Source organism: Chrysochloris asiatica, unplaced genomic scaffold, assembly GCF_000296735.1.
Source record: "Chrysochloris asiatica unplaced genomic scaffold, ChrAsi1.0 scaffold00042, whole genome shotgun sequence".
NCBI lineage: Eukaryota > Metazoa > Chordata > Mammalia > Afrosoricida > Chrysochloridae > Chrysochloris > Chrysochloris asiatica.
Window position 1 is genome coordinate 3,878,720 of NW_006408560.1, and position 25,837 is coordinate 3,904,556.

The 25,837-nt window shown below is 40.0% G+C and overlaps 1 protein-coding gene across 1 annotated transcript in view; it reads left to right on the top strand.

Moving 5' to 3' along the window:
- NOTCH2 (notch 2) overlaps window positions 1–25,837 on the top strand; it is a 184,659-nt gene that overhangs the window by 36,803 nt on the left and 122,019 nt on the right. Inside the window, exon 2 of the mRNA XM_006861315.1 lies at window positions 16,790–16,871. Within this exon, the coding sequence (XP_006861377.1) occupies window positions 16,790–16,871 (82 nt within the window). The remainder of the gene's footprint in view (window positions 1–16,789; window positions 16,872–25,837) is intronic.

Sequence of the window (25,837 nt, forward strand, 5' to 3'; positions counted from 1 at the left end):
AGCTGATGATTTCCACATTCTATTGCGTCGCCTCTCTTTGGAACAGGTACAGATATGGATCTATACCAATCAGTTGGCTATATATATATGAGTGAGTATATCTCTGTGGCTTTTTGGTATGGTTTGGTGTGTTTTTTTCCCCCTTTCTGAGAATTTCAGACTCTGGGACCTAAATAAGAGAAATCTTTTGGTTTCTCTCGAACCATGAAACTCTTCATCAAAGGCAATATAACTTTTCAAAATTTGCCAAATCAGATACTGCTGAAAATGGAGAAATTTAGAGTTCCCTTATTTGTCTGAAGATGCTAGCCTAGAAAGTTTAAATTCTGAGGTGATCACTTTCTGATGTAGGCATGTTTGTCGCCTTTGCTGTGATCAAGAATGGGCACAGGCATTTATAAAACAGATTGTGACCATTGGAGTACTGGGTTGTTTTTATTAAAGTGACTGTTACAATGCCACAGAAAGCAAAGTAATCTTAAAGATAAATTTTTGCTTACACTTTTACAATAAAGAAACGAATAAGTAGTTGAAGGGCTTATGAAATTGGAGAACTGGGTTTGTTTTTTGTTTAAAAGAGGAATCTGATTTATAAATGATCAGTTCTTTATCAAATTTCTTTAAGTGTACATTACTCTCCCAACCCCACCTCACCCAGTAACCAGTGTTTCCAACTTATGGTGGTGTGGTCTGGCATCAGTATATATTTTGTTTGCTTTGAAAAACAAGTCAAAAGTAGGGAGCAATTGAAAACAGAACTCTAAATAAAAATACAGGGTTGGGGCCATATATCATGTTGTCTTCTCCCCTCAGTATTTAATAACGATTTGATATTTTCCTTCTGTCTACCTTTCTCTGTTCCAAGGTTGTTGACCCCAGGGATAGTCTCTGGAAATGGGAATGATATGCCTGGACCATCTCCAGATTTAGTCATTTCCCTCATATTGCTGGTTTCTGTGCTTAGCTGGAATATACTGGCTGCGAGCCCAGAGTTTAGAACTTTTTGAATTTAGGCCATTCTCAGTGATATGTGCAGGAATTTGGAGTTGAGTACTGCCCACAGGTGAACAGTGTTTGGTTTTGGCTGAGGTATAGAACATCTAGGACCCAAATAATAATGCAGATATAACCCACATGTTAGGAGAACCTTCGTTTCTGTAGTCCCTGGTTTTGAAACAGTGAGCTAGCTGTACATGTAATTAATTACGCGTTGTGTAGCACAATCTGAGCTCCTAACTACCCTCTATTATATCACACTGATTATGATATTCTAGCACTCCTCTCTTCAGCATTGATTTTTGTGACTAACCTCCATTGCTACCACGTAAAGGTTTTTTGGTTTTGTTTTTTCAATTGTGGTTGTATATGTAGCAATGAGTCCTGGTGTGGCGATGTGGGTTAATACGCTGGACTGCAAAGTTGGTTTGAACTGCAAGGTCTGCAGTTCAAGTTCACCAGCTGCTCCTTGGAAACCATATACAGGGCAGCTATGGGTCAGACATCACTTACCAGCAACATATAGCAAAACATTGACATTGGAACAGTCTTCACATGTGTAGTTCAGTGATAATTGTGTTCAACATATTGTTCAAACAGCACACTTACTCATTCCAAAATGCTCCCTTTACCACCCAAGGGTTTCTACGAATTATTATTGTTATTATTATTATTGTGTTCTCTTTTTTTGCTTTAACAAAAGAAATTTACTCTCCTATAATTTAGGAGCTCTGGTAGCGTAGTGGTTACGAATCGGGCTGCGATCCACAAGGTCCACAGTTCGAAACTTCCAGCTGCTCCGCGGGAGAAAGATGAGGCGTTCTGCTGGTCGCTATGAGTCGGAACCGACTCCACGGCACATAACAACAACAACATAATTTAGGAGGCTAGAAGTTTGTTGGCTTCTGGAAAAGGTTCTTGCCTCTTTTCAGCATCTGTAGACCCAGCATTCCTTGGAGATATGCATGTGTTTTGCCATTAGTCTTCTCCTGGATCTCAGAGTTTCACAGCACAGGGACTGTATATACTCAGAGCTCTTCTTTCTTGGTGGTCATAGGTTTCTGCCAAGGGTTTTTAAAAGAGACTGTGGGGACGAATGAATTTGGGGAAATCTGAGGCTGTTCTCTGGATTTTCTCCATTTGTTGTTGTTGTTGTTCGGTGCCATTGAGTCAGTTCCAACTCTCAGCCATCCCATGCACAACAAAACGAAACACTGCCCAGTCCTGTGCCATCCTCACAATTGGTGTTACCTTTGAGTCCATTGTTGCTGCCACTGCACCAGTCCATCTTGTTGAGAGCCTTCCTCTTTTTCGGTGACCCTCCACTATACTAAGCATGATGTCCTTCTCCAGGAACCGGTCCCTCCAGATAACGTATCCAAGTATGAGAGGTGAAGTCTCACCGTCCTGGTTTCTAAGGAACATTCTGGCTGCACTTCTTCCTACACAGACCTGTTGGTTCTTCTGGCAGTCCATGGTACCTTCAATAGTGTTCTCTAATACCACAACTCAAGTGCATCACTTCCTGTATGATCTTTCTTCTCCAATGTCCATGGGAGGCTGTTGACTACACCGTGGCTTGGATTGAGTGCACCTTAGTTCTCGGACGTATCTCTTTACTCATGAACACTTTAAAGAGGCCTTCCTTGTGAAATCTTCATAATTTTCTATGATTATATATAACAATCTTAAATTTTTCCATTTTCATTTTTAACACAGATAATTATATCCCTTATTCTTTCTTTTTTGGGTCCTACCTCTAAATTAAACAGTAGAAATTGTCTATTCCTTTTAAATGGTGTTCTTAACCAGCTAAAAGAACACTTTGTTTCTTTTGGGGAATAAAAAGAAGATTATATGTATTTATAAAATTCTTTTCCAGCAAGAGTATTTAAAAGCAGGTTTTTTTAAATTAGGTACTTTTTCTTGATTAAACATTACTTAGCAAAATAGGTTTTTTAAAACTTTAAAAGGAAGCCTTTACTACAAACACAGGAAGTTGGTGACAGACAGAATTTATCCTTGATAACAGACCGGTAGAAGATGTGTGATAAGACAATGAAATAACACCCAATTGGCCTTTTTGACCATTATGCTATGTACGTACATGAGTATATAGCCCTTTGTGCTTGGGATCATTTAACTTCTAGATGTGAAGTAACTTCTTCCCTCTATTGGGCTTTATTACACTCGAGATACTGAACCTGTAGAATTTGTAAAGCCTTATGAATGTTTTGGTCAGTGTCTTTTTCCAAAGGGTTTCGGTACGAATATCAAAGAAATCATTTCAACTACTTTAGCTAGAATGGTGCTCATTGGTCTCTGGATGTGTGTCTATGAACCTGTTCATGGGCAGTATGGTACTGTACAACGAAAACAGACCACCTTCACTTACTGTTTACTTGGAATTTTTATTTCCATGTTTTCATCATTTGTCATTTAGATGTAAATCCTGTTGGATTCCTTTCAAACCATTTCAATCTTTTTTATTTTTTTAACTTTAATACATATACATGGCTTAAAAGATTCATCAACCGGTATCTTCATTTATGCAAATATTAAATTTTGGCATCTTCAAAGGTGTTTTAGTTCTGTGAAGATTCTGTTGTTGTTGTTGTTGTGTGCAGTCTAGTTGATTCTGACTCATAGCAACCCTGCTTAGGGTTTCTGAGAGCGGCTGGGGCATTTGACTGCCAACCTAGCAGTTACCAGCCCAGTGCTTAACCTACAGTGCCACACCATGGCTCTTGCAAAGATTCTAGAGAAGTACAGTTCTACTTTTCATCCCTTTTACAGGGCTGGAAATTTGCACCAGTTTTTTTTTGTGTTTTTTTCCTTCTCATTTTACTTTTCTACTCCATTCAAAGTCACCAACCACTCCTCAGAAACCCTAGAAGGGGTCACTATGAGTCAGAACTGACTCGATGGCACTTAACAACAACAACAACTCTTTACACAAAATGAAATTAGAATTACTGGGCACAGCACATTTGGGTGGGGTCCTTATCCACAAGTCCAGCAGTTCAAACCCACCAGCCGTTCTGCAGGAGAACGTCTGTTCCCATAAAGATTTACAGTCTTAGAAACCCTATATAGGGTTGCTATGAGTCGGAATTGACTCAATGGCATGGTTGGGTTATGCTTACTGAAATTGGAGTCTTAGTCTTAAATACATAAACTGATTGTTAAGTTTGCTAATAGGTGCTGTCTTGTTGTTAAGTGCCGTGGAGTCAGTTCCAAAGACTTTAAAAAATCTTTGCCGGTGCAGAGAGCCTCATCTTTCTCCCATGGAGCAGCTAGTGGACTCAAACGGCCGACCTTGTGATTCGCAGTCCAGTGCTTATCCTATGGAGCCACCATGCTCCCTAGGTACAGGTAGTTGTTTCTCTGAATTACCATATTGAGTGATTGCTTACCGGCTGAGGTCCAGTCATAGTGCTAGTCCTGGGTCAACAATGCTAAAGTAGTCCTGGACCTTGCCTTCAGGGAATTTGCATAGAGGCAGGGGAGTTTGACTACCTCTGCACCCGATGCTTTGGTAACACAATGGAGGGAATTAGCAAGATGGAGAAGCAAGAAAAGAAGGGAAAGGATTTTCCAGGTGGAAAACTGCATATGTGTAGAGGTGATCATTAAAAATAAGCTACATCTTGATTTATGAGATATGTAGATTTTTCCAACCTTGCATTTCATATTGAAGAGCTAAATGCAGTAGTTTGATCCCCCAAATCCAGAAATTAAAATCTAACCCACAAATAAATTTGAATTTTGCTGCAGCCATTGAAAAGATAGAAAAAGGGGGTAAAAAACAGTACATAGTATATTTTAATATGTGGTGGTGGTGGTTATGTGTCATGGAGTTGGTTATGACTCCTAACCACCCTGTATAGGGTTTCTGAGGCTGTAAATCTTTACGGGAGCAGAAAACCTCATATTTCTAACATGGAGCAGCTAGTAGATTTGAACTGCCGACTTGTGGTTAGCAGCCCAATTTGTAACCCATTATGCTAGCATAGCAAATATTGATGAATTTTGTTTATTATAATAATGTCTATATTATAACATAAGACCAAATTAGATTATTTAGAAAAAAATAATCTCAATTTGTGTAGTCACTGAAATGAATCTCTGTATAAAGTGAAAATTATCTTAGTAATGTTAGAAACGGAGTGCTAGTGTGGTGCTGTGAGTTAATGCGCTGAACTGGAAGGTCGGTTTGAACTTGCAAGGTTGATGGTTCAAGCTCACCAGCTCAGAAACTCTATACAGGCTCGCTGTGGGTCAGAACTGACTCAATGGCACTTGACAACAACATCAGAAATACATACCCTTATGTAATTTATAAGGAGCTCTGGTAGCATAGTGGTTACGAGTTGTGCTGCCAACCTTAAGGTCAGCAGTTCAAAACTACCAGCGGTTCTGTGGCAGAAAGATGAGGTGTTCTGCTCCCATAAAGATTTACAGCCTCGGAAACCTTGTGCAGGGTCACTATGAGTCGGAACCGACTCCACGGTACTTAACAACAAAAAAAATGTAATTTATAAGCTCAGTTTTTGCTGATTATATTTTCTTGTATCAAGACATACGTGTTTTTGAACATTAGTAATATTTCTCCATGAAATATATCGCCTAAGCCATAGTCTTTGTGGATTTGGTATCAGTATGTCCTAAGTAGAAATCACATTTTCTATTAGATAATTCTGTAGAGGGCATGGAAATCCTTGGAGCACTATCAGAAAAGCCAAAGTTAGTGTCTCTCCCCTATTGCATTTATTTGCCTTTTAATCAAGATGGGTTTCAAGGAGGAAGACAGATGCTTCTTCACTGTTTTTATTTAAATGTACCACTTAGGATTTGAAGCTTCCACACTTGTCCTGTTTGCTTGGATTTTTTTTTCATGACTTGATACCAAAGAAAAGAAAAGGAATAAAATCCAGTGATAGCTTTGTTGCTTGAAATTGCAGGGTGCTGTGAGAATTATTGCAAATCTCTAATGTCTCCTTGTCTGCCCTCAACCCTCCTATTTTGGGTAATAATGCAAGTAGTCATTTTAGAAAACTTTGCTTTATTCAATTTACTGAACTTCTTCCAGAAGTCAGGTGCCAGAAGCAGCGTCAAGCCAACCACAGCCAGATCCTAGGGTGTTAGCTCAGACATCATCTCTCTCAACTACTGCTACTTGAAATTTGCATAAACGTTGAAGAGAAAATTAAAAGGGCTCTGTGTAACCCCTCGTAACATATTTCAGGAACCCCAGCCACTCGGGGCATTCAAATATCTTCTGAGGGAGCAGACATACAAACAGATACCACACTGCAGACAGAGGGAGCAAGATATCAAAAAAAAACATCACGTGAGATCCACAACAGAAGGAGGCTTATTTGAAGAGGCTACAAAGCAACAAGTGATGCCAATTTTAAATGATTACATGTTAATGCAACAAGTGAAACACATTGAAGGTTGCTCAGATAACCCCCAGCTGAGATTCAGACGTAATTACTCATGTTGGCGATTTCTGAAACAAAGGGAAGCGTTTGAATGAGTGGTATATAGCTGGCATGATACTGAAAAGTCCTGGAAAATCTAGGTACATGCTTAGAGGAAATTTTAAAGAAGATTCCATCATCAAGTCTGGATAGCATTGGCCAGTCATTCCCTAAGTGGGTGAATTCCTGAGGCACTGGTACTGGTTAAAATCAATGACAGCTTATTCTGTTGTTTGTATTAGTTATATACAAACTAGGGTGATAGACTGGAATAAATACTAGAGCTTTATCTGGACAAACTTACAGTTAGGACTAAACATTTAGCAAGGGTTCATGTATTTCATAAAGATTGTTTTTTGGAGTGATTCTTAGAATGATATTAAAAGAGTATACTATTGCATATATAATAAAATCAATTTTTACTTTGTTCATTTATCTCCTTGGGGTAGGTCACAATATCTCTGTCCCTACCCCCAACTTTTTAATCAGTTAGGTTTGTGGGGACTCTGAGGACAGGGATTGTTTTATTGGTTTCTGTGTACTGTCTAGTAGAGTACCATGCTCAGAGTAGCTCTTTAACAAATTTGAGGAGGCTTCAAAGTTTGTGGGAAAATGGAATGAAAAGATAATGGAATTTTTTCACAGACTTTATCAAGTTCCCTTGTAGTCATAGAACTGTACTCAAATTGAATGGAAAAGTTGCGTTTTATTTCTTGTAACATGCATTACTGTTTATTTCACTATGCTTGCAATGACATACCCCCTACGACCTAAGAAGAGCAGTTACCTCTGGAGTTTTTGTAGTAATGGTCTCTGGCGATTCAGTGGTTTAAGCACCTGACTGTTAACAAAAAGGTTGGTGGTTCAAACCCACCCAGTGTCTCCTTGGACAAAAGAACTGGCAATCTACTTTACATAAAGATTACAGTTAAGAAAACCCTGTGGGACAGAAAACCCTATGGGGCAGTACTGCTGTCACATGGGGTTCCTGTGCCTTGAAATTGACTCACCAACACCTAACAACTAGTGGGGTAAAAATAAAAAATAAATTTAATGTTTTGTCAAGTCTACTCTGACTCATGGCAACCTATGTATGTATGTAGAATATAACTGTGCTTCAAAGGGTTTTCAGTGACTGATTTTTCCAAAGTAAATCACCAGACCTTTCTTCTGAGGTACCTCTGGGTGGACTCAAACCTCCAACCGTTCAGTGTGCAGCCCAACATGTTAGCCACTTGTGCCACTCAGGAACTCCACTGATCATCAGAGGAAAAATTTATTCCGTTTATTGACATGACATCCTAAACTACCTAGGACTTTCCTACTTTTTTAGCTTTCCGAGTTTGTTTGTTAACAGGTTTTATTAATACAAGTTTCCTTAAAGGTATTGTTTATTATGTAATCATTTACTAGGAATTTAAGCACCTACTGTTTGCAATAGCCTTTCTTGAGCTCTTAAGGAGTCCTGGAGGATAAGGTTTTCTGCTCCCGTAAAGATGTACAACCTTGGAAACCCTATATATAAGGTAGCTATGAGTCAGAATTGACTCAGTGGTAGTGGGGGTTCATGATCTCTTACTACGTATGTAGCAGGCCTTGTTGTAGACATGTTAAATGTATTCAGTCAGCTAATCCACAGCACAGCTCTGAGAGAGATTATCTTTAGTTTACATATGAAGAAACTGTGAAACATAAAGAGGATCCAGAGCTAGTAAATGGAGGCACTAGAATTCAAGCCCAGATTTGCCTGATTGTGACTCACAGAGATCCTATGGAAGGTTTCTGAGGTTGTAAGTTTGAGTCCTGGTGTGGCGCTGCAGGATAATGCACTGGAGCACAAGGTTGGCAGCTCAAACTCACCAGCCACTCCTTGGAAACCTTAGGATCACTATGAGTCTGAACCGGCTCGATGGCACTTGGCAACAACAACAACAACGGTTCTTTACAGGAGCAAAAAGCCTCCCTTTCTCTTGTGGAATGGCTAGTGGATTCGTACTGCTGGCCTTGTGGTTAGTAGTTCCATGCATAGCCTGTTCATAAATGAAAAGATAAAGAGCTAGAAGCCATTGTAGAATTAAGTGCTGCACTGTGAGTTATGAAAGTTATTCAGGAGTAGTGGGAGATCAGTAAGTGTCAGAACCACCTAGGGAGGCTTTGTGAGCGGGGCAGGAGGTGAACTGGGCCTTAGGAGGAATGGGTTGAATATAGATGAATATGAGGAGAAGACAGAAATCAGAAGCAGCCAAGAAGTATGGAGGCATGGGCATGAGTTCAGTCAGTGATGCTTTATTTAGGCAAGAGGAAATAAACTGAGCAGAGACTCAGTTATAAAATTTAAAGTGCTGGGAGATAATATGGGCCAGGTAAGATAGGCTCCCATCTTGAAAACCAGGTGAGGATTCAGTCTGGAAGAAGTACAAAATGACATGTCTCTGGAAGAAAACCTGCAAGGTTCAGTAACAGGGCACTTTCTTTAGCATGACACAGACCACTCAGCTGGCTCTTCCAAGAATCAAACAGACATTTCTGAGGATTGAGTAAAAGCCATTGTAGGTTGGATGCCAGTGGGTGGACAGGGTGGAAGTGGTGTGTCTAGAAACGTAGGTGCCATCAGAGTAAAATCCTTACTATTATTGGGGAGCCGGGAAAATGGATGTTTTCAGATTCTAGTCTAAAAATGGGTGTTGCAAATAAACTTATTTAAGAAAGAAAAAATAAAACCCTTTGCCCATTGGGGCATTTCACAGTCTTGACAGTTTTCAAACATAAACGTGAGTGTCTTTTTCCTTGCTTAAGACAGTTTAGTAGCTCACGTCACACTTAGAATAGAAGCCATGACCCTTAGCATGATCTTCCATGGTAGACCCCCTTCCTGTTTCCTCAGCCTATTCCTGTCACTCTGTTCCTTGCTTGCCAACTGCAATCCACAAACCATCTCAAGGCATTCACACTGACGGCCTCCTCTGCCTGAGCTGCTCTTCCCCTCCAGACCACTGCATGACCCCAGTTTAAGTCTTAGCTGAAAGGGCACCTCCTTAGAGAGATCTTTCCTATGCACTCTATCTAAAGTTGTTCCTTCTACCCCAGCCTCCACAATTTGTATCCACAGTTTGTATCCCATCGATGGATTCTGCTTTCAACATAGCACTTAACAGTGTCTGAAATGATGTTTTACAAAATGTGTTTATCCAACATAAGAATTAGGTTTTTCCCAAATAAGAATTAGGTTCCTAAGGACAGGGACTTTATTTCATTAGTCATGCTATCCCTGATGTCAGGCCCTGTGTCTATAGTAATAGATGCTCTGTATGTTCTGAAAGTTGTTAGATGCCTTGGAGTTGCTTCCCACTCATAACGACCCTATACACAACAGAACAAAATACTGCCCCGTCCTGCACCATCCTTACAATCGTTACACTTGAACCCATTACTGCTACCACTGTGCCAATCCATCTCATTGGGCGGGGGGTCTTCTTTTTTTTTTTTTTTTTTCTGATCCTCCACTTTACTAAGAATGATGTTCTTCTCCAGGGACTGGTCCTTTCTGATAATATATCTAAAGTAAGAGAGAGGATGTCTCGCCATCCTGGCTTCTAAGGAACATTCCAAGACGCATTGCTTGCTCTTCTGGCAGTCCGTGATACTTTTAATATTCTCCTCCGACACCATAACTCAAATGCATCAGTGCTTCTGCGGTCTTCCTTATTCACTGTCCAACTTTCACATGCATACAAGGCTACTGAAAATACTATAGCTTGCGTCAGGTGCACCTTAATCCTCAAACTGACATCTTTGCTCTTCAACAGTTTAAAGAAGTCTTATGCCGCAGATTTACCTAATGCAATATGTCATTTGATTTCTTGACTGCTGCTTCCATGAGTGTTGATAGTGGATCCAAGCAAGCTGAAGTCTTTAACATCTTCAATCTTTTCTCCATTTATCATGATGTTATTTATTGGTCCAGTGGTGAGGATTTTTTTTTCTTTACATTGAGGTTGTAACACTTACCCAAGGTTGTGGTCTTTGATCTTCGTCAGTAAGTATTTTAAGCCCTCTTCACTTTTAGCCAAGTTGTATCATCTGCATATCGCAGGTTGTTAATGTGTCTTTCTCCAATCCTGATGCCATGTTCTTCTTCATGTAATCCAGCTTTTTGGATTATTTGCTCACTGTACAGATTGAATAAGAATGGTGAAAGAATACAACTGGATACACATCTCTCCTGATTTAAAATTATTCAGTGTCCCCATGTTCTGTTCAAACTATTGCCACTTGGTCAATGTGCAGGTTTCTCATGAACCCAATTAAATGTTCAGAATACTCATTCTCTGTAATCTTGTCGATAGCTTGTCATAATATACACAGTCGAAAGTCTTTGCATAGTCAATAAAGCACAGGTAAAAATCTTTCTGATAGTCTCTGCTTTCAGCAAAGATCCCTCCAACATCAGCAATGATAACCCTCACTCCTTGTTTGAATCTGGTCAGTGTATTGCTGTAACCAGTTGTGAATTGCCTTTAGCAAAATTTTATTTGCATGTCGTTGTCCTATGATTTCCGCATTCTACTGAGTTACCTCTCTTTTGGAATGGATTCAAATATCTCTTCTAATCAGTTGGCCAGGTAGATCTCCAAATTTCTTGGCATAGATAGATGAGTGAGTACCTCTAGTGCTGCATCAGTTTCTTGAAAGATTTCAATTTGTATTCCATCAGTTACCAGAACCTTGTTCTTTGCCAATGCCTCATTGCACCCTTGACTTCTTCCTTCAGTACCATTGACTGTTGATCATATGCTACCTCTTGAAATGGTTGAACATCAACTATTTCTTTTTGGTACAGTGACTCTGTATGTGGCACTGTAGGATAAGTACTGGACTATTAACCACCAGGTTGGCAGCTCAGACTCACTAGCCACTCCTTGAAACCCCTCTACAGGGTTGCTATTAGTCAGAACCGGTTCAACAGCACTTATAGCAAAGCCCCCAAATAAGGGCCCCTGGTTGTGCAGTGATCAAGTGATTAGCTAGCTGCTAACTGAAAGGTAGTGGCTTGAACCCGTTAGCCAATCTTCAGGAGCAAAATGTGGCCTTCTGTTCCCATAAAGATTTATAGCCTTGCCAGCCCAATGGGTCAGCTTTACTTGCTCTACAGGACAATAGGTTGAATGAGTCCCCAAATACACTGCACCAAATACATGTAAAAATTGAAAATTGATGTCTAGATTTTGTGTCACATTGCTAAAGGATGGCGCAACCAGATGGAAACCTACTGCTTCTCTTTGTCTTTGCTTTCTTTTATTTATTTATTTATTTATTTTTTTGGCGAGGGTGGGGGGTTTGGGGGGGCAGAAGGAGATGGAGATTGGCGTGCACATACAGATACACAGATGTATAGCAGATGTATATACACACACTCACACACACTTAGTATTTAAGATTGCTTTCAGTCAGTCCAGTAATTGAGTGCTCCTCTGTGTAGCTTAAGTGAATTTGGGAGGAAAAGTCACTTTTTGTGACTAGCTTCTCTGAGTCTACTAAAGTATCAGTCTAATAATTAGTTGTCCAACTATGGCATAAAAACATTTCATTTTTTACTCTACAAATGGGAATGATCTTCAGTTTCTTTATTAAATCTGATGGTTTTGCATTGGAAACAGTTCCAATGTTTTACACTAGAAAAAAATTAAACTGGATTTTTAAATGAGGTCTTTCTCAATTTCACCTTCTTGGCTTTGAGTTAACCAACGTTTTGAGTTCTCATTGCATGGCAAATAATTATAGTACTTATTTATAAATAGAAATAGCCCCTGAGCAAAGTCACAAGTCTCAATTTTTCTTTGTTTTGTTTATTCAGGCAGTATATTATCATCATTTAGATTATCCAAGCTCTTTAGTGTATTATTATGTAGTTTTAAGGGATTTCTGAAAGTGGCCACTCATGGCTTAGTAAATTCTCAAAGTGTAGTCCTCCACCCAGTAGCATCAGCATCACCTGAGAACTTGTTAGAATGCAAATTCTCGGGCGCTACTCCAGACCTACTGAATCAGAAACTTTGGGAGTGGTCCCAGCACACTGTGTTTGAACAAACCCACCAGGTGATCATGATGCACACTAAAATTTGAGAACCATGGCTTAGTAAATGTCCAAGGTTCAAGGTTGCATGATCCTACAGATCAGCCAAATGGTATTAATTATTACCCTGGTAATCCCACCTACTGTGAAGTCACTACACTTGATTGGTTCCCTAAGACTAGGCTGTAAAGTTATTTGCTAGATTGATTGTCACATATTGACTTTGTGTTGTTTGTATTTCTCTGAACCTGTCATTGTAATGATTTCCCAGGACACTTAATAGGAACAGGCTGTGATTTTTGTAGCCAAAGCTTGGGTGGCTGGGCCCTTATGCCCTCCTGGAGAGAGTTTTCCAGGTACCGGGCTTGCCGTTCATTCACCTGAGTGAGTTGTCAGTATTGACTCACAGGGGGCCTGCAGGTGCATGTGATCATCCCTGTGAAGTTGTGCTTTGTTTGGGGTTGCACAGCGAGGGAGGGGTTGCACAGTTAGAGGAAGGATTTCAGGTCTCCAGACTCAACTCTCCACTGTACCAGGATTCCTGCAGGGGCAAGGGCAGAGCTCTGTGCCTAGAGGACATTCCTTTTCTACTGAGAGGGTTTCTTTTTATTTACAGAAAAAAAGCAAATAGGAAAAAAAAAAAAAAAAGAGGCCAGGAAATTCTCATAGAAACTAATAAAATTGTCTAAAGAGAATGGGAAAAAAAATCAGTTTGAGAACTTTGGTATGGAGGAAATAACCTGACATTAACTGTTTTAATTATAGTTGTGGCATTGGGCTTATCAGTGTGGGAAGAGGGAGCATCGGAGCCCTACAGGGAAGTGGGATATGGACAAGATGATCCTCTTCCTGAATCTGCCTGCTCCACTCACAGCCTAGTGACTGCCTGTGTGCTTGCAACAGCTGGCGTGCAGGCAGGCTAGACTCGATCAGAAAGCCTGGTCCTCAACTCAGCCCTGCTCCAGCCTGTTGTGTGATGCTTCAAGAGGAGGACCATGAACCTCTGTTAAATGGATATAGTAATACCTATGCTGTGTGCCCTGAGGAAGCTGTGTGTTACTATAGTGCAGAGCACAAACTCTGGATCCAGACTTCCTAGCTTCAGATTCTGACTCTTAACTCACTGGTATGACAGCAGACAGGTCACTTTTCCTCTCTGCTTCCCTACCTGTGGAATGGGAATAATGAAATTAACTACATTAAAAGATTATTGTGAGGAATGAATTAATTTTGGAAAGTACTTAAAACGTGGTTTGTGTGGCGCTGTGGGTTAATGTGCAGGACTGCAAAGTCAGTTTGATCTGCAATGTTGGTGGTTCAACCTCACCAGCCGCTCCTTGGAAACCCTGTACAGGGTTGCTATGGGTCGGAACCGACTCGATGGCACTTAACAACAAAAACAACAACAACAGTTTAGCAAGGAGTCCTGGCATGGCATTGTTAGATAAAGCACTGGACTGCAAGGTCAGTTTGAACCACACAGTTGGTGGTTCAAACTCACCAGCCCCTCCTTGAAACCCTATACAAGGTTGCTATGAGTTAGATCTGACTCAACAGCATTTAATAACAACAACAACAACACGTGAGTTAGCAAGGTGTCCTAGTGTGGCACTGTAGCATAAGTGCAGGACTGCAAGGTTGGTTTGAACCACAAAGTCAGCGGGTCAAACCCACCAGTTACTCCTTAGAAACCCTATACAGGGTTATTATGAGTCAAAACCGACTCGATGGCACTTAACAACAACAATGATAACAACAACAACAACAATAAGGTAGCAGGAATCCTGGTGTCGCGCTGTAGAATAAGCATTGGGCTACTAACAACAAGGTCGGCAGTTCAAACCAACCAGCCACTCTTTGGAAACCCTATATACAGGGTCACTATGAGTCGAAACTGACTAGACAGCACTTAACAACAACAACATGAGTTTAACAGGGAGTCCTTGGTGTGGGACTATAGAACTGCTAACCACAAGATCAGCAGTTCAAATCCACCAGTTGCACCTCAAAACCCTATACAAGGTTGTTGAATTGGAACTGACTCACCAGCACTTAATAACATTAATAACATGAGTCAGCAGAGGAGCTCCAGTGGCACCATAGGGTAAACACTGGACTGCTAATGGTAAGAACAGTAGTTCAAACCCACCAGCCACTCTGCGGGAAAAAGATGAGACTTTCTGCTCCCTGTAAAGATGTATGACCTCGGAAACCTTATACAGGGTCTCTATGAGTCAAGATGGCAGCAGATGAGTTAGCAAGGAATCTTGGTGGTACAGTCAGTTAAATATTGGATGACTAGCCGGTAGGTAAACAATTCAAACTCACTAGGCACTCAATGGGAAACAGATGAGGCAGTCTGCTTCCAGAAAGATTTACAGCCTCAGAAACCCTAGGGACAGGCTCGACTCTGCCCTGTAGGGTTGCAGTAATTCAGAACTGACGCCATGGCACTGGGTTCGGTATGTTTGGCAAGAAGCTTGGTGATACCGTGGTTAAAGAGATTAGCAGTTAGGACACTGGGCAGAAGGTCAATTGTTCAAATCTACCAGCTTCTCCATGGGAGAAAGATGTGGCATTCTGCTTCTGCGAAGACTTACAGCCTTAGAAACCCCATGGGGTCATTCTAGTATGCGTTGCAGTCTACTTAATAGCGAAGGATTTTTGTTGTTGTTGTTGTTTAATGTGTTAGCAAGTTCAACCAGACTGCCCCATAGGAACGAGAATGAGAACACTTTGGGACACGTTGTCAGCAAAGACCAATAGCTAGAAAAGGATCTTTTGTTTGGTAAAGTAGAGGGTCATTGAAGATGAGGAAAACCTTCCATGAGATGGATTGACACAGTGGCTGCAGCAGTGGACTCAACATATCAGAGTGTGATGATGACTTAGCACCAGGCAGTATCTTGTTCTGCAGTATATAAAACCTGCCGTGAGTTAGAGCCCACTCGATGGTAACTACAATAACTGCAGTGTTACCTTGATCCGCAAAGATGCAAATGATTGCACACTCAGCCACTGGAAGGAAGGTTGGTGGTTCATATCTACCCTAAGCCACTTTGGAAGAACAGTCTGGTGATTTACTTTGATCTGAACAGTATTGAAAACCCTAGGCACCATTCTACTCTGAAATACGTAGGATCTTCATGAGTCAACTGGACGGTAGTTGTTTTTTCTGGTTTTGTTTGTGTGTTCCTGTGTTAGCTGCTATTGTTGATTATCTTTTAAGATTGAAAGTATTGTTTTAAGGATGAAATAATATTTCATATTATTAATAAATATTAAGATGAAATAATATTTATGTAAATGTGTTCTCAGATGATTCTACCACTTGATAACAATACTTGTCAAATAAGGTTCTGTGTGGCGCTGCAGGATAATGCACTGCACTGCAAGGTCAGTTTGAACCACAGGGTCGACTGTTCAAACTCACCAGCCGCTCCTCAGAAACCCTACACAGGGTTGCTATGAGTCGGAACCGACTGGATAGCACTTACCAACAACAACATGCAAGTCAGTTGCTAAGGGAGGGCTGGTTCTGACATCGTATGTGCTGTCAAAAGAAGCCTGTTTTTCAGCTCTTTGGTGAGCCCCTCAAAGTTAAAGATGATGTCTTAATCATATAAACATGCATGTGCTGCAGTTTCCTTTTTCCCTCTGGTATATATAGTGCCTGGTACATACTAGGCTCTATACTAGAGTTTTGAATGAATATTGCTGATGTTTTGGAAGTTCACCTGAAGGCTTAAGTAATTCATTAATATGGTGACCCACCAGCTGCTCATTGGAAACCCTATACAGGGTCTCTGTGAGTCAGAACCAACTTAACAACAACAACAGTCTCCCCCGGGATCTTCATAAGCATTATAAATCAATCTTTACATCACTCATCTGAAGTATCCACATCCTAATACGCTCATGACATATTGTGGACTTTATAGCTTTAATTTTCTTTGTAGCTTTGGGAGGAACTGGAGTGATTTAAGCATAGAGAACTAAGAGCCTCATTAAAGACCACACAGCTGTTAGTTACTGGTGGGAGGACACTCTTGGGATGAGTCTTTCTAGGACTCCAGAACCCAAAGGATAAAAAACTGATGACAATGCTGGAGGGGAAATTCAGATCAGGTTGGATGTGGGACTGAACGTTGACCTAAACTGAATCACACTTTCTTCAGTGTCTGAGGCTTAGATTAGTGATTTAGTTCTAATTTGTTTTTGTTTTTATTTTCAGCGTTGCAATGTCGGGATGGCTATGAGCCCTGTGTCAATGAAGGAATATGTGTTACTTACCACAATGGCACAGGATATTGCAAGTAAGTTCTCTGGATTTCTTCTTCATATAATTTCCTTTCTCCACCACTAGGACACTGACAAGACTAGATTCTACTGTTCTGTTTTGTTACTTTTGTGAAATGTTACTGGGTCTGTAACTTGTTGATGTGTTTTTGGTGGAGAGTAGTTAAAGTGGGAGGTGTGGAATCAGAAGAAAAATATTGGTAAATGGTTAATATAAATGTCTTACTATCTTACTATTATGATTTTCATTATGGAAAAAGACATTCAGTGAGTGGCTATTAATATATGAGCACAACTCAGTACCTCATATAATCTGCTATTTATCTAAGGCCATAGAATCGCCCCTCAACATATTAGCCATGGTCTTGATTCTAAGTCAAACTTAACAGATAACTAGCATTAATTCTGCCTGCTATAAGTGGTTATGCATTGGACTGCTAACCTCACAATCAGCAGTTCGAAACTACCAGCAGTTCCACAGGAGAAAGATGAGACTTTCTTGTGCCTGTAAAGATTTACAGCCTCTGAAACCCTATACAAGGTCGCTATGAGAAAGAACCAATTCCATGTCTACCACCATAACCCAGTGAGACTTTTTCTTTTTTGCATTAAGTTCAATTCTGAGAGTGAGACTGTGGGGAGGGTAAGATGTATACATATGTATAAGGGAGGGGTTGTAGGTACATGTCGGGATATGGTGTTAAAAGATTAATAACAAGGATAGAACTGGGAAAGGCAGGCAAGTTGCTTAGCTCAAGAGCATTTCTTTCTTATTCTCCAATCATCCATTGTAGCCAGATGTTTTGTTTGTTTGAGGAAGGCTATGAGATACTTTCATAAATAGCTTCTCTAGGTTTCCTAAGGGCCATTTCCACCCTCCTAGCCCAGTTGAAAATTTCCAACAGGAACATAATATCCTTTCCATTTATATGATGAAAAATATTGGGAAAATAAGACTTGATAACATGAAGTTTCTTTTACACTTTTGTGGACTGTTTGCTTTTCACCTTGAGGCAAGTATCTGTGTGATAAGCATTTTAAGTGAGCTTATTCAACACATTTTTGTTTCTTCTCTGGATGTTTCATTGAAAACCATAAATATAATTATGGCATTTCCCCCAACCAAACTCATTCTGATACTAGGATCTAAGTGTTTTAGTGCCATAAACAAAAGTTTTTCCAGGTCAGATACAATTTTCTTAACCAAAAGTTAAAATATTTTAAGCTGTGATGACAGTAAAATATAACAATAGGCTGTTTGGATTGGGGTAAAGATAACATTGAAAATGAAGTTTCTTATGTAACTGATTATGGGTTGCTCTCAATTTTTCTGACTGGGGCAAAAAAAAATACCCAAACACATGTGGTACATTCTCTTCTAGGAATAGAAATACAACTGGAGATAATAAGGAAGGGCACATTGTACCTTCAAATTGGTCACTGAAATCTTGTTTAGTCCTTTTGTGGCACCTGGTCTCTTGGTTACTTGCTCGACTCTTATTGCAGATGTTTCTCCCACTAGATTGTAAACTTCTGGTCTCCTTCATTTTCTATTGTTAATGCCTCATTTAGTGCCTAGTATGCAACTGTTGTTACTGTTGTTAAATGCTGTCGAGTCAGTTCCGACTCATAGCAACCCTGTATAAGGATTGAACTGTTCTTGCATTCAAAACAACCTTACAGTTCAGCACATTAACCTGCAGCACCACACAAGGACTAACTAGTACTCAAAAAAATGTGCTTCTTGAAGTATAAGATACTGAATGGCCATCAGCATTCATTTGACCTATATGTGCACATGTTTATGTATTTGTCATAAGAAAGCAGACACAAGTCCTCTCCTGTGAGCATATTATTTCACTTACTTATGTAGCACCCAAGATAGCAGTGCCTTCAAGACAGGCGATTTAGGTCTATTTGGAGATAATTAAACTTGATGACATGCATGGGGAATTACAAATAAGTTTTAAGTGGTGGCCTGTGTATTTGCAGGCTGACAAGGGCAGAGAAGGTCTCGGGGGGAGATTAATCTCTGGCACTTACCAAAGAGGACACTACGGGTCATTTTTGAGAGGAAGCAGATTTGTGGGCTGCCAGTATCTAGCTCTGCATAAAGGTGGGAGAGATGAGGTCACCCCAGTTTCTGGAAGAAATAATGCTTGGGAACAGTGAAATGACTTATGGTTGATAAGAATAAAGTTCCTTGAATTCTTTCCCTGGATACTTGTTAATGGTTGATAGGCTGGGTTGGTCTTTCAAATGTTGTCCTACCCTGTTTTTGAGGGGGAAACGGGTTCATTGAGAGATGGAGTGATATGGGAAAAGAAAGCTAGTGAGGCCATCTTCTTGGGAGACCAATATGAACAAGACCTGTACGAAGAGAACTTACCTACCTGAGTAAGAATAGCATTAGTGTCCTCAGGAGCGACACGGCCAGCAAAGTGGCCACAGGACAAGCAAGAACAAAATCGGAGAAGCCATTGCTAATCTTTACAGCAAAATTTTAAGCCGAAATAACATCTACTGAGCAGACCTTCACCAAACTCGGTTTTTCCCCTGGGAACAGAAGATAATCCAGATTGTTCAGTAAATATTATCTTCACAAAATGGTAAATAAAATTAGAACTCCTGGATGGTTTATAACAATTATGTCAGGCGTGAAGAGCATATGATTATGTTTCTATTCATGAGATTGTTAGTGGATCAAGAAAAGAAAATTGGGTGGGAATTGGTGAAAAGTGTTTTAAACTTGAAAGTATCTATTTCAGTAGCATAATGGTACTGGTTCAACTAAAATATAATGATAGTTTATAGAAATTATAGAAATCCTTGATAAGATCACACTGACAGATGAGGATAAATACTTTTAAAGTCTAGTTTCGTACACATCTCAACTGTTTTGTTTTGTTTTTCCTCACTGTTGAGCCTAAGTATTCTATCAGTCAGTGATTAGGTTGGGATACCAGACAAGGAGAACCTGTGTAATCTTGCTCAAAGCTCAACTAATGCTGCTAAAACAGTTGCTGTCAGATTTTAATAAAGCCTTCTCACTACAGAGAGATAAGACATTTATTCTCTCCCTTGTCCTACTGGGAGGTGTAAATATATAATTAAGTTTGGATGCCGTTCATCACTTTCAGCTTGCTTTCCCCAGGCTTTCAAATATAAATGATTCCAAATCCCAATTTGATTACAAATCATGAGTGACTCAAGTTCACCGGCATGTTAGGGATCTATGAAGTCATGATTTATAAAATCTACAAAGTGAGTGTTTTTAAGCAAAATAAGTGAACTTATCATAGTTATTTTAAAATCCTGCCTGCTGTTTCTAACATCTGGGTTATCTGTGGGTGTGTTTCTATTAACTGCTTTTTCTCTTGATTACTGGTACAATTTCCCTTTTCTTCACGTGCATGGTAGTTTTCAGTTGTTTACTAGACATTGTGGATGATACATTTTCAAGTTAAATTTACTGAAAAATGTTGACTTTTGTCCTAAAAAGCAGTTACCTCATTAGCAGATCACCTTGACTTTATGGAGGTCTAGTTTTAGTTAGGGAATTTTGTTCACCTTTCTGATTCATAGGGACCCTACAGGACAGAATCGAGCTGTGCCTTAGTGTTTCTGAGGCTGTAAATCTTTACCAAAGCAGATTTCCCTCATCCTTCTCCCTCAGAGCAGCTGGTGGGTTTAATTTGCTGATTTTTGTTGTTGGCAGCCACCAGGGCTTTACTCACTGCACCACAAGAACTTCTTTGGAAGTTTTGTTAGGGAATCTACATACTTGGTTTTACCCTTAGTCCAAAGGTATAAATCTTAGTCTTGAGATACGGTCCTTACTCTTAAGGCATGGATCTTTAGGGAGGTCAGTGGGAAGCCTAAAGTGTCTACTGAGCCCCTCAAATTTGGTAGGACTTGAATTTAAACCTTTGTCTCCCCAGTACAAGGAGTCCTTCTGCTCAAGTCTCCAGCTGTTACTTCTTCATGTGTTCCTGAGTCTGAGTCTCTTTCTGCTCATGCACAGTTAAGATCATTTCCGGAACTGAGTGAAACTGTTTGTGTATTGGGGGGCTCTCGTTCTCTGTGGGTGTCATATCTTTTCCAGATTTCTTCCTTTGTGTTCAAACTACTTTGATAGGCCCAGACATTTCTGACTCCTCAACCCAGTGTTGCTGTTAAGTGATGTCAAATCAGTCAACTCATAGCAAACCCATATAGGGTTTCAGAGGAGAGGCTGGCTGGTGGGTCTGAATGGCTGACCTTGTAGTTCAAACCTACCTCGTGGTCCAGTGCTTGTGCGCTGTTCTTCTTGCACTATATGGACTGGGGAGTACCTTCAGAGGAAAAGTTATACAAATGTGACTTTTGTATAGTTTGCTTCCCCTTTTTCAGTGGTCATATCCCCTCCAATTTCTGCGTGCTTTTGGTTGCTGTCAAGGAGCTTTGGTAGCATAGTGGTTACGAATTAGGCTGTGAACCGCAAGGTCAGCAGTTCGAAACTATCAGCTGTTCCACGAGAGAAATAGGAGACTTTCTGCTCCCGTAAAGACTTATAGCCTTGGAAACCCTGTATAGGGTCGCTATGAGTCAGAACTGACTCCACGGCACATAACCGCCACTGCCAGTGCCTTTAATATTTGTCCGGAGTTTATCAGTGTTATGAGCAAGAGAGTTGGCCTGATATAACTTACTCTGTCATAGTTTGTGATAATGAAAAATGAAATTATAAGGGAGTCTTTTAGAATTTTCTAAGCACCACTTAGGAAGTTATCTAGCACAGTGTTTGTTAAATGTCGGAAAGTCACCATGAGTTCCGTAGGCTCCTGCGGATGGAGGATTGCATTTGAGAATCTCTGCTTTTGCCAAAGTGTTTATCTGGAAACTAAGTTTTAAAGTGGATCATTATAAATATAATAAAGTTTAACTTTCTCTCACTTTTTTGTAAAACTTATCTGCTAGCTTTAATAAACATTAAATATGAGTACTAACAACTGCAAGTTTTTCCTTGCCAGGATTATTAGGTAGTGTAATGTTGGTGGTTCAATCCTCCTCCTGTAACCATCCATGAAAACTGGAGCCATGGCCTGCTTTGTGCTCTTGTCTTGATAAGTTTTTGTAGTGGAAGTAGAGAACACACACACTCGGAATCTTTTGGAACCTGGCTTAGAGTGAAGGATGCCTTGTCAGTGTTTGTGATTGCAGATGCTCTCGAGAACGGTATTTTCAAGAGTCATGGCTGCTGTCTCAACGTTTTCGCCGTCCACCCACCTTGTGAGTTCATTTAATGCTATGCATGTAGTGTCAGATCAAAGACACACACTGGAGAAAACACCAACTATAAAATCCCTTTCTCAGCTGAAACTGGGTCTGCCAGCCTGGTTTCTTTAAGTGAGGTGCCCTATTTAGCAGAATATCATACCTGTAGTTTTTCTGATGTTAGAAGTAGCCCGGCCCCGCTTCCAAAGTTCTTTTGTCTTTTAGCCATACAATGAAGAATGATATCTTTCGCTCACAAATACTTTCCACAGAGCAACCTTTTTTGTTTTCTTAATGTGATACTTAAAGATTTCGTAATTCATAAATTATTTATTGTTTGCCCTCTGCATAGTCTAATACACTACAGATAATTGAAGTTTCTGGTACAATTTGCAGCTAATTGCTATTGCTGTCACATTAATACACACTTTGGGAGGAAGTCATTAAAGAATGATCAACTCATTCATCCAGATTTCTCAAAGAGGTCCAGATTGAGTTTTACTGGAGCATTGTAGAGTCGGGTCTGAAATAGTAACCAACTCTGAGTAGTAATCGGGTCTTGGAAGGAGCCACCAGGGAATTGTGGGAATGGGACTAGTATGAGGTGCTTGCCGGTGGCACAGAATTTCAAGGAGCACACACATACACAAATCTCAGTCATCAGGATAAATAATATTGTAATATAATTGTTCAAAAAATCAAAAGTAATGAAAAAGACCCCTGGATGAACAAAGCATCCAGATTTCAAATAAAGAGATCAATATGACTATTTTCTTTTGACTCAGACTCCAGTATGACTTGGCCTGGCACTGGTGAGTAGACTAAGGCAGCTGCAGGAACCTTGCCAGGTGGCATGGAGAAGGCTTGTGTTTTCATGCCAGACTGACTTGAGTTTGGGTCCTAATTCCTGCTGGCGGTTGAATCTTTGTCAAGTTAGAGAATGTTATGCTAACTAACATTTACTGAGGAAGTATATGTTCCAGGCTCTGCACTAAATTAAGTTTTTACATGCATTATTTCTTTGGGACTTCTGGTGTGGTGCTGTAGGATTGCGAACCACAAGGTCAGCAGTTCAAACCCACCAGCTGCTCCTCATAAACTGGGTCGCTATGAATCAGAACTGACTCAATGGCACGTAACAACACCAATAACGTGAGGTAAATACTGCTTGTATTTCCATTTTACCAATGAGCACTGTGATGCTCAAAGAGGTTAAGTAACTTGCCCAAGATCTCATAACTTCTTAGTGACTAGGAATGTGCACTTTGCAAATGTGCTGCTAATCTGAGTCTTGGTTTACCATCAGTAAAATGGGACAACACAATCTGTATTAAAGTACTAGTTCAAACAGGATCTTCTGAAAAGGAAGTGAAAAACATTTGAAAGTGTATGAAAGGTGACTCTTCCAATCAGAAAAATGTTAAAACTCTGCTTATCTTCATTCCAGATTTCAAAATGGAGACAATAGCATTAGATAGGTTATAACAGTGTACATGATGCTGAAATGTTGAACCTGTTTGCAGTTGCTTGAGTGTATGTACATGGGCCAGGCTTGGTTAATACTGCATTTCTGAGGCACGGCCTTTTACTTAAAAACTCACTGCAACTGCTGAAGAAGAAATGTTAAGAAGGCTGCAGTGAGGCGGAGGGGGGGATATGTTGTCTGTGACAGTGCTCTTCAGTAAAGAAAACAAAACTGAAGAACTTGAAACCTCTCCCTTCTTTCCCCTAATGGACCGAAAGATGAGCAAGTCCAGATCGATTTTGTGCAGTTGTGAAGCTGAGACATAAAATGTACTCTACTGGTCAAGTCCAGAGAGATTTGATGAATGTTGCTGCCAGCACAAAAGTGATGAGTTGTTAAACACACCATCATACGTTTGTACAGTGCTTTACAGATTTATGTTTATTTATATCTCCTGTGAAGTCTTTTCTTGTGTAGGACTTGAGAACTCCTTGAGGAGTTCTTTTGATTAAAACTTGGTGTTGGGTGCCATCAAGTCAAATCCAACTCATACCAACCCTATGTGACACAGTAGAACTACTACATAGGGTTTTCTATGCTGTGGTCCTTACTAAAGCAGATCACCAGGTCTTTCTTCAGTGGTAGGACTAGATAGGTTCAGACTACCAACTTTTCTGTTAGCTCTGAGCACTTAACCCTTTTGCCATTGTGGCTCTTTCATGAAAGCTTATGTCCTTTAAATTTGTTTTTAAATTTATGGTAATGGTCCCTGAGGAATATTTCATAAAGGAAGGCTTAATTATCAGTTTATTATTGGTACACAGCAACAGAATTCCATGCTCTTTTCAGCTATTGTTTAGTTTTTAGGTTGGCACCTTTATAGGCTTCAGTGTTAGGTAGAGAAGTAGGAGAAAGTGGTTCCTAGGCACTGCCTGTAATATTTTGCCCATCTTGGGTAACTGCCAGTAGGTTAAATCACTAATTGTGGCCTACAAACCTGGCATTTATTGATGTGAGTTTAGCTTCTCTTCTCTCAACACAAGCCCCTAGGTTAACCATAATCCTATGTAAAGTTTCATGTTGTTCATTTGTGGCTTGTCAGCACCATTGATTTCATGCAGGAATTCCTTTTTTTTATTCTTGCTCCCTCTTTTTTCTTGTGACTAAGCAGGATAAGAAATATTTCCCTTTCAGGATCTGGAGTAGTTTAATTAAATCCTTATTTTGATTTTGGCTATCTCTATCTTTAATTGAGACTAGCAAGAATGACTGCAAAGTGGTGGAGGATCTCTGAATGTGATAAAAATGCAATCGGTCTAAAACTTCCCAAGGGCTTTTTTATTTGTTAAGCTAACATAACTGTGTGGGCGTGATGGAGGTTTTCATTAAACCCTCTTCTCGAAGTCCACTAGCTAGGAATTTTGTAACTAGGAATGAAAAGATGTTTATGTCTCCTCCACCCCCTCTGTCTTGTGAATGTGTCTGTGTTTTGTATTCATTTGTGCCCTTCTTGTGTTTACCTTACATTTCAATGTAAGGTAAATTAAAGTTTCTCTAAGGTCTCCCAAAATTTTTATTTATTCACCATCAGTAACCTTCTCTAGTACTTAGCTGTCTGTCCAAAATGTACTAATGATTCTTAGACTGGTAATATCAGTCTTTCCTTATTAATGAAATTGCCTCTGTTTAAAATGATCCTCTCCTGAACAGTCTCCTATTTGGAGCTTTATGAAAAGGTCTTTATGAAAGAAAAGTGAAAGCAAAGACTAAGAAAGACATTATTTAAGGGATAGGTAGCAATACTCAGAGCACATTCAACTGGAACATTCTATTCAGTTTTTTTTTTTTCTTCATATAAGTGTGAGACGAACATAGGTGCTAATGTGAAAATACTCTGATTAGAATAGTAACATTTAGGGTATGGAATCTGTATTGACTCAGACCCCTTTCCTGAAGTTTTTACATCTCTAATCCTGTATCCTGAAAACTGAAAGTCAGCTTGATCCTGAAGCACACTGTAGGATCATCACTCTTCAAATAAAAGTTTAATTTTCATCAACTCCATATACACTGATTGTGCTACTCGGCCCAGTACTGGGCATTGTGAATATACAGACAAGCACAAGACTGTACCCTCTGATTTCCTTACCACAGACATACATAGCTAGGGTGTGTCTGACAATGCTGTTTTTGTCCTGCATAAGACACAGTGGCACTCCTCTGAAATAAAATGAAATGTGGACAGACCGTCTGTGATTGCTG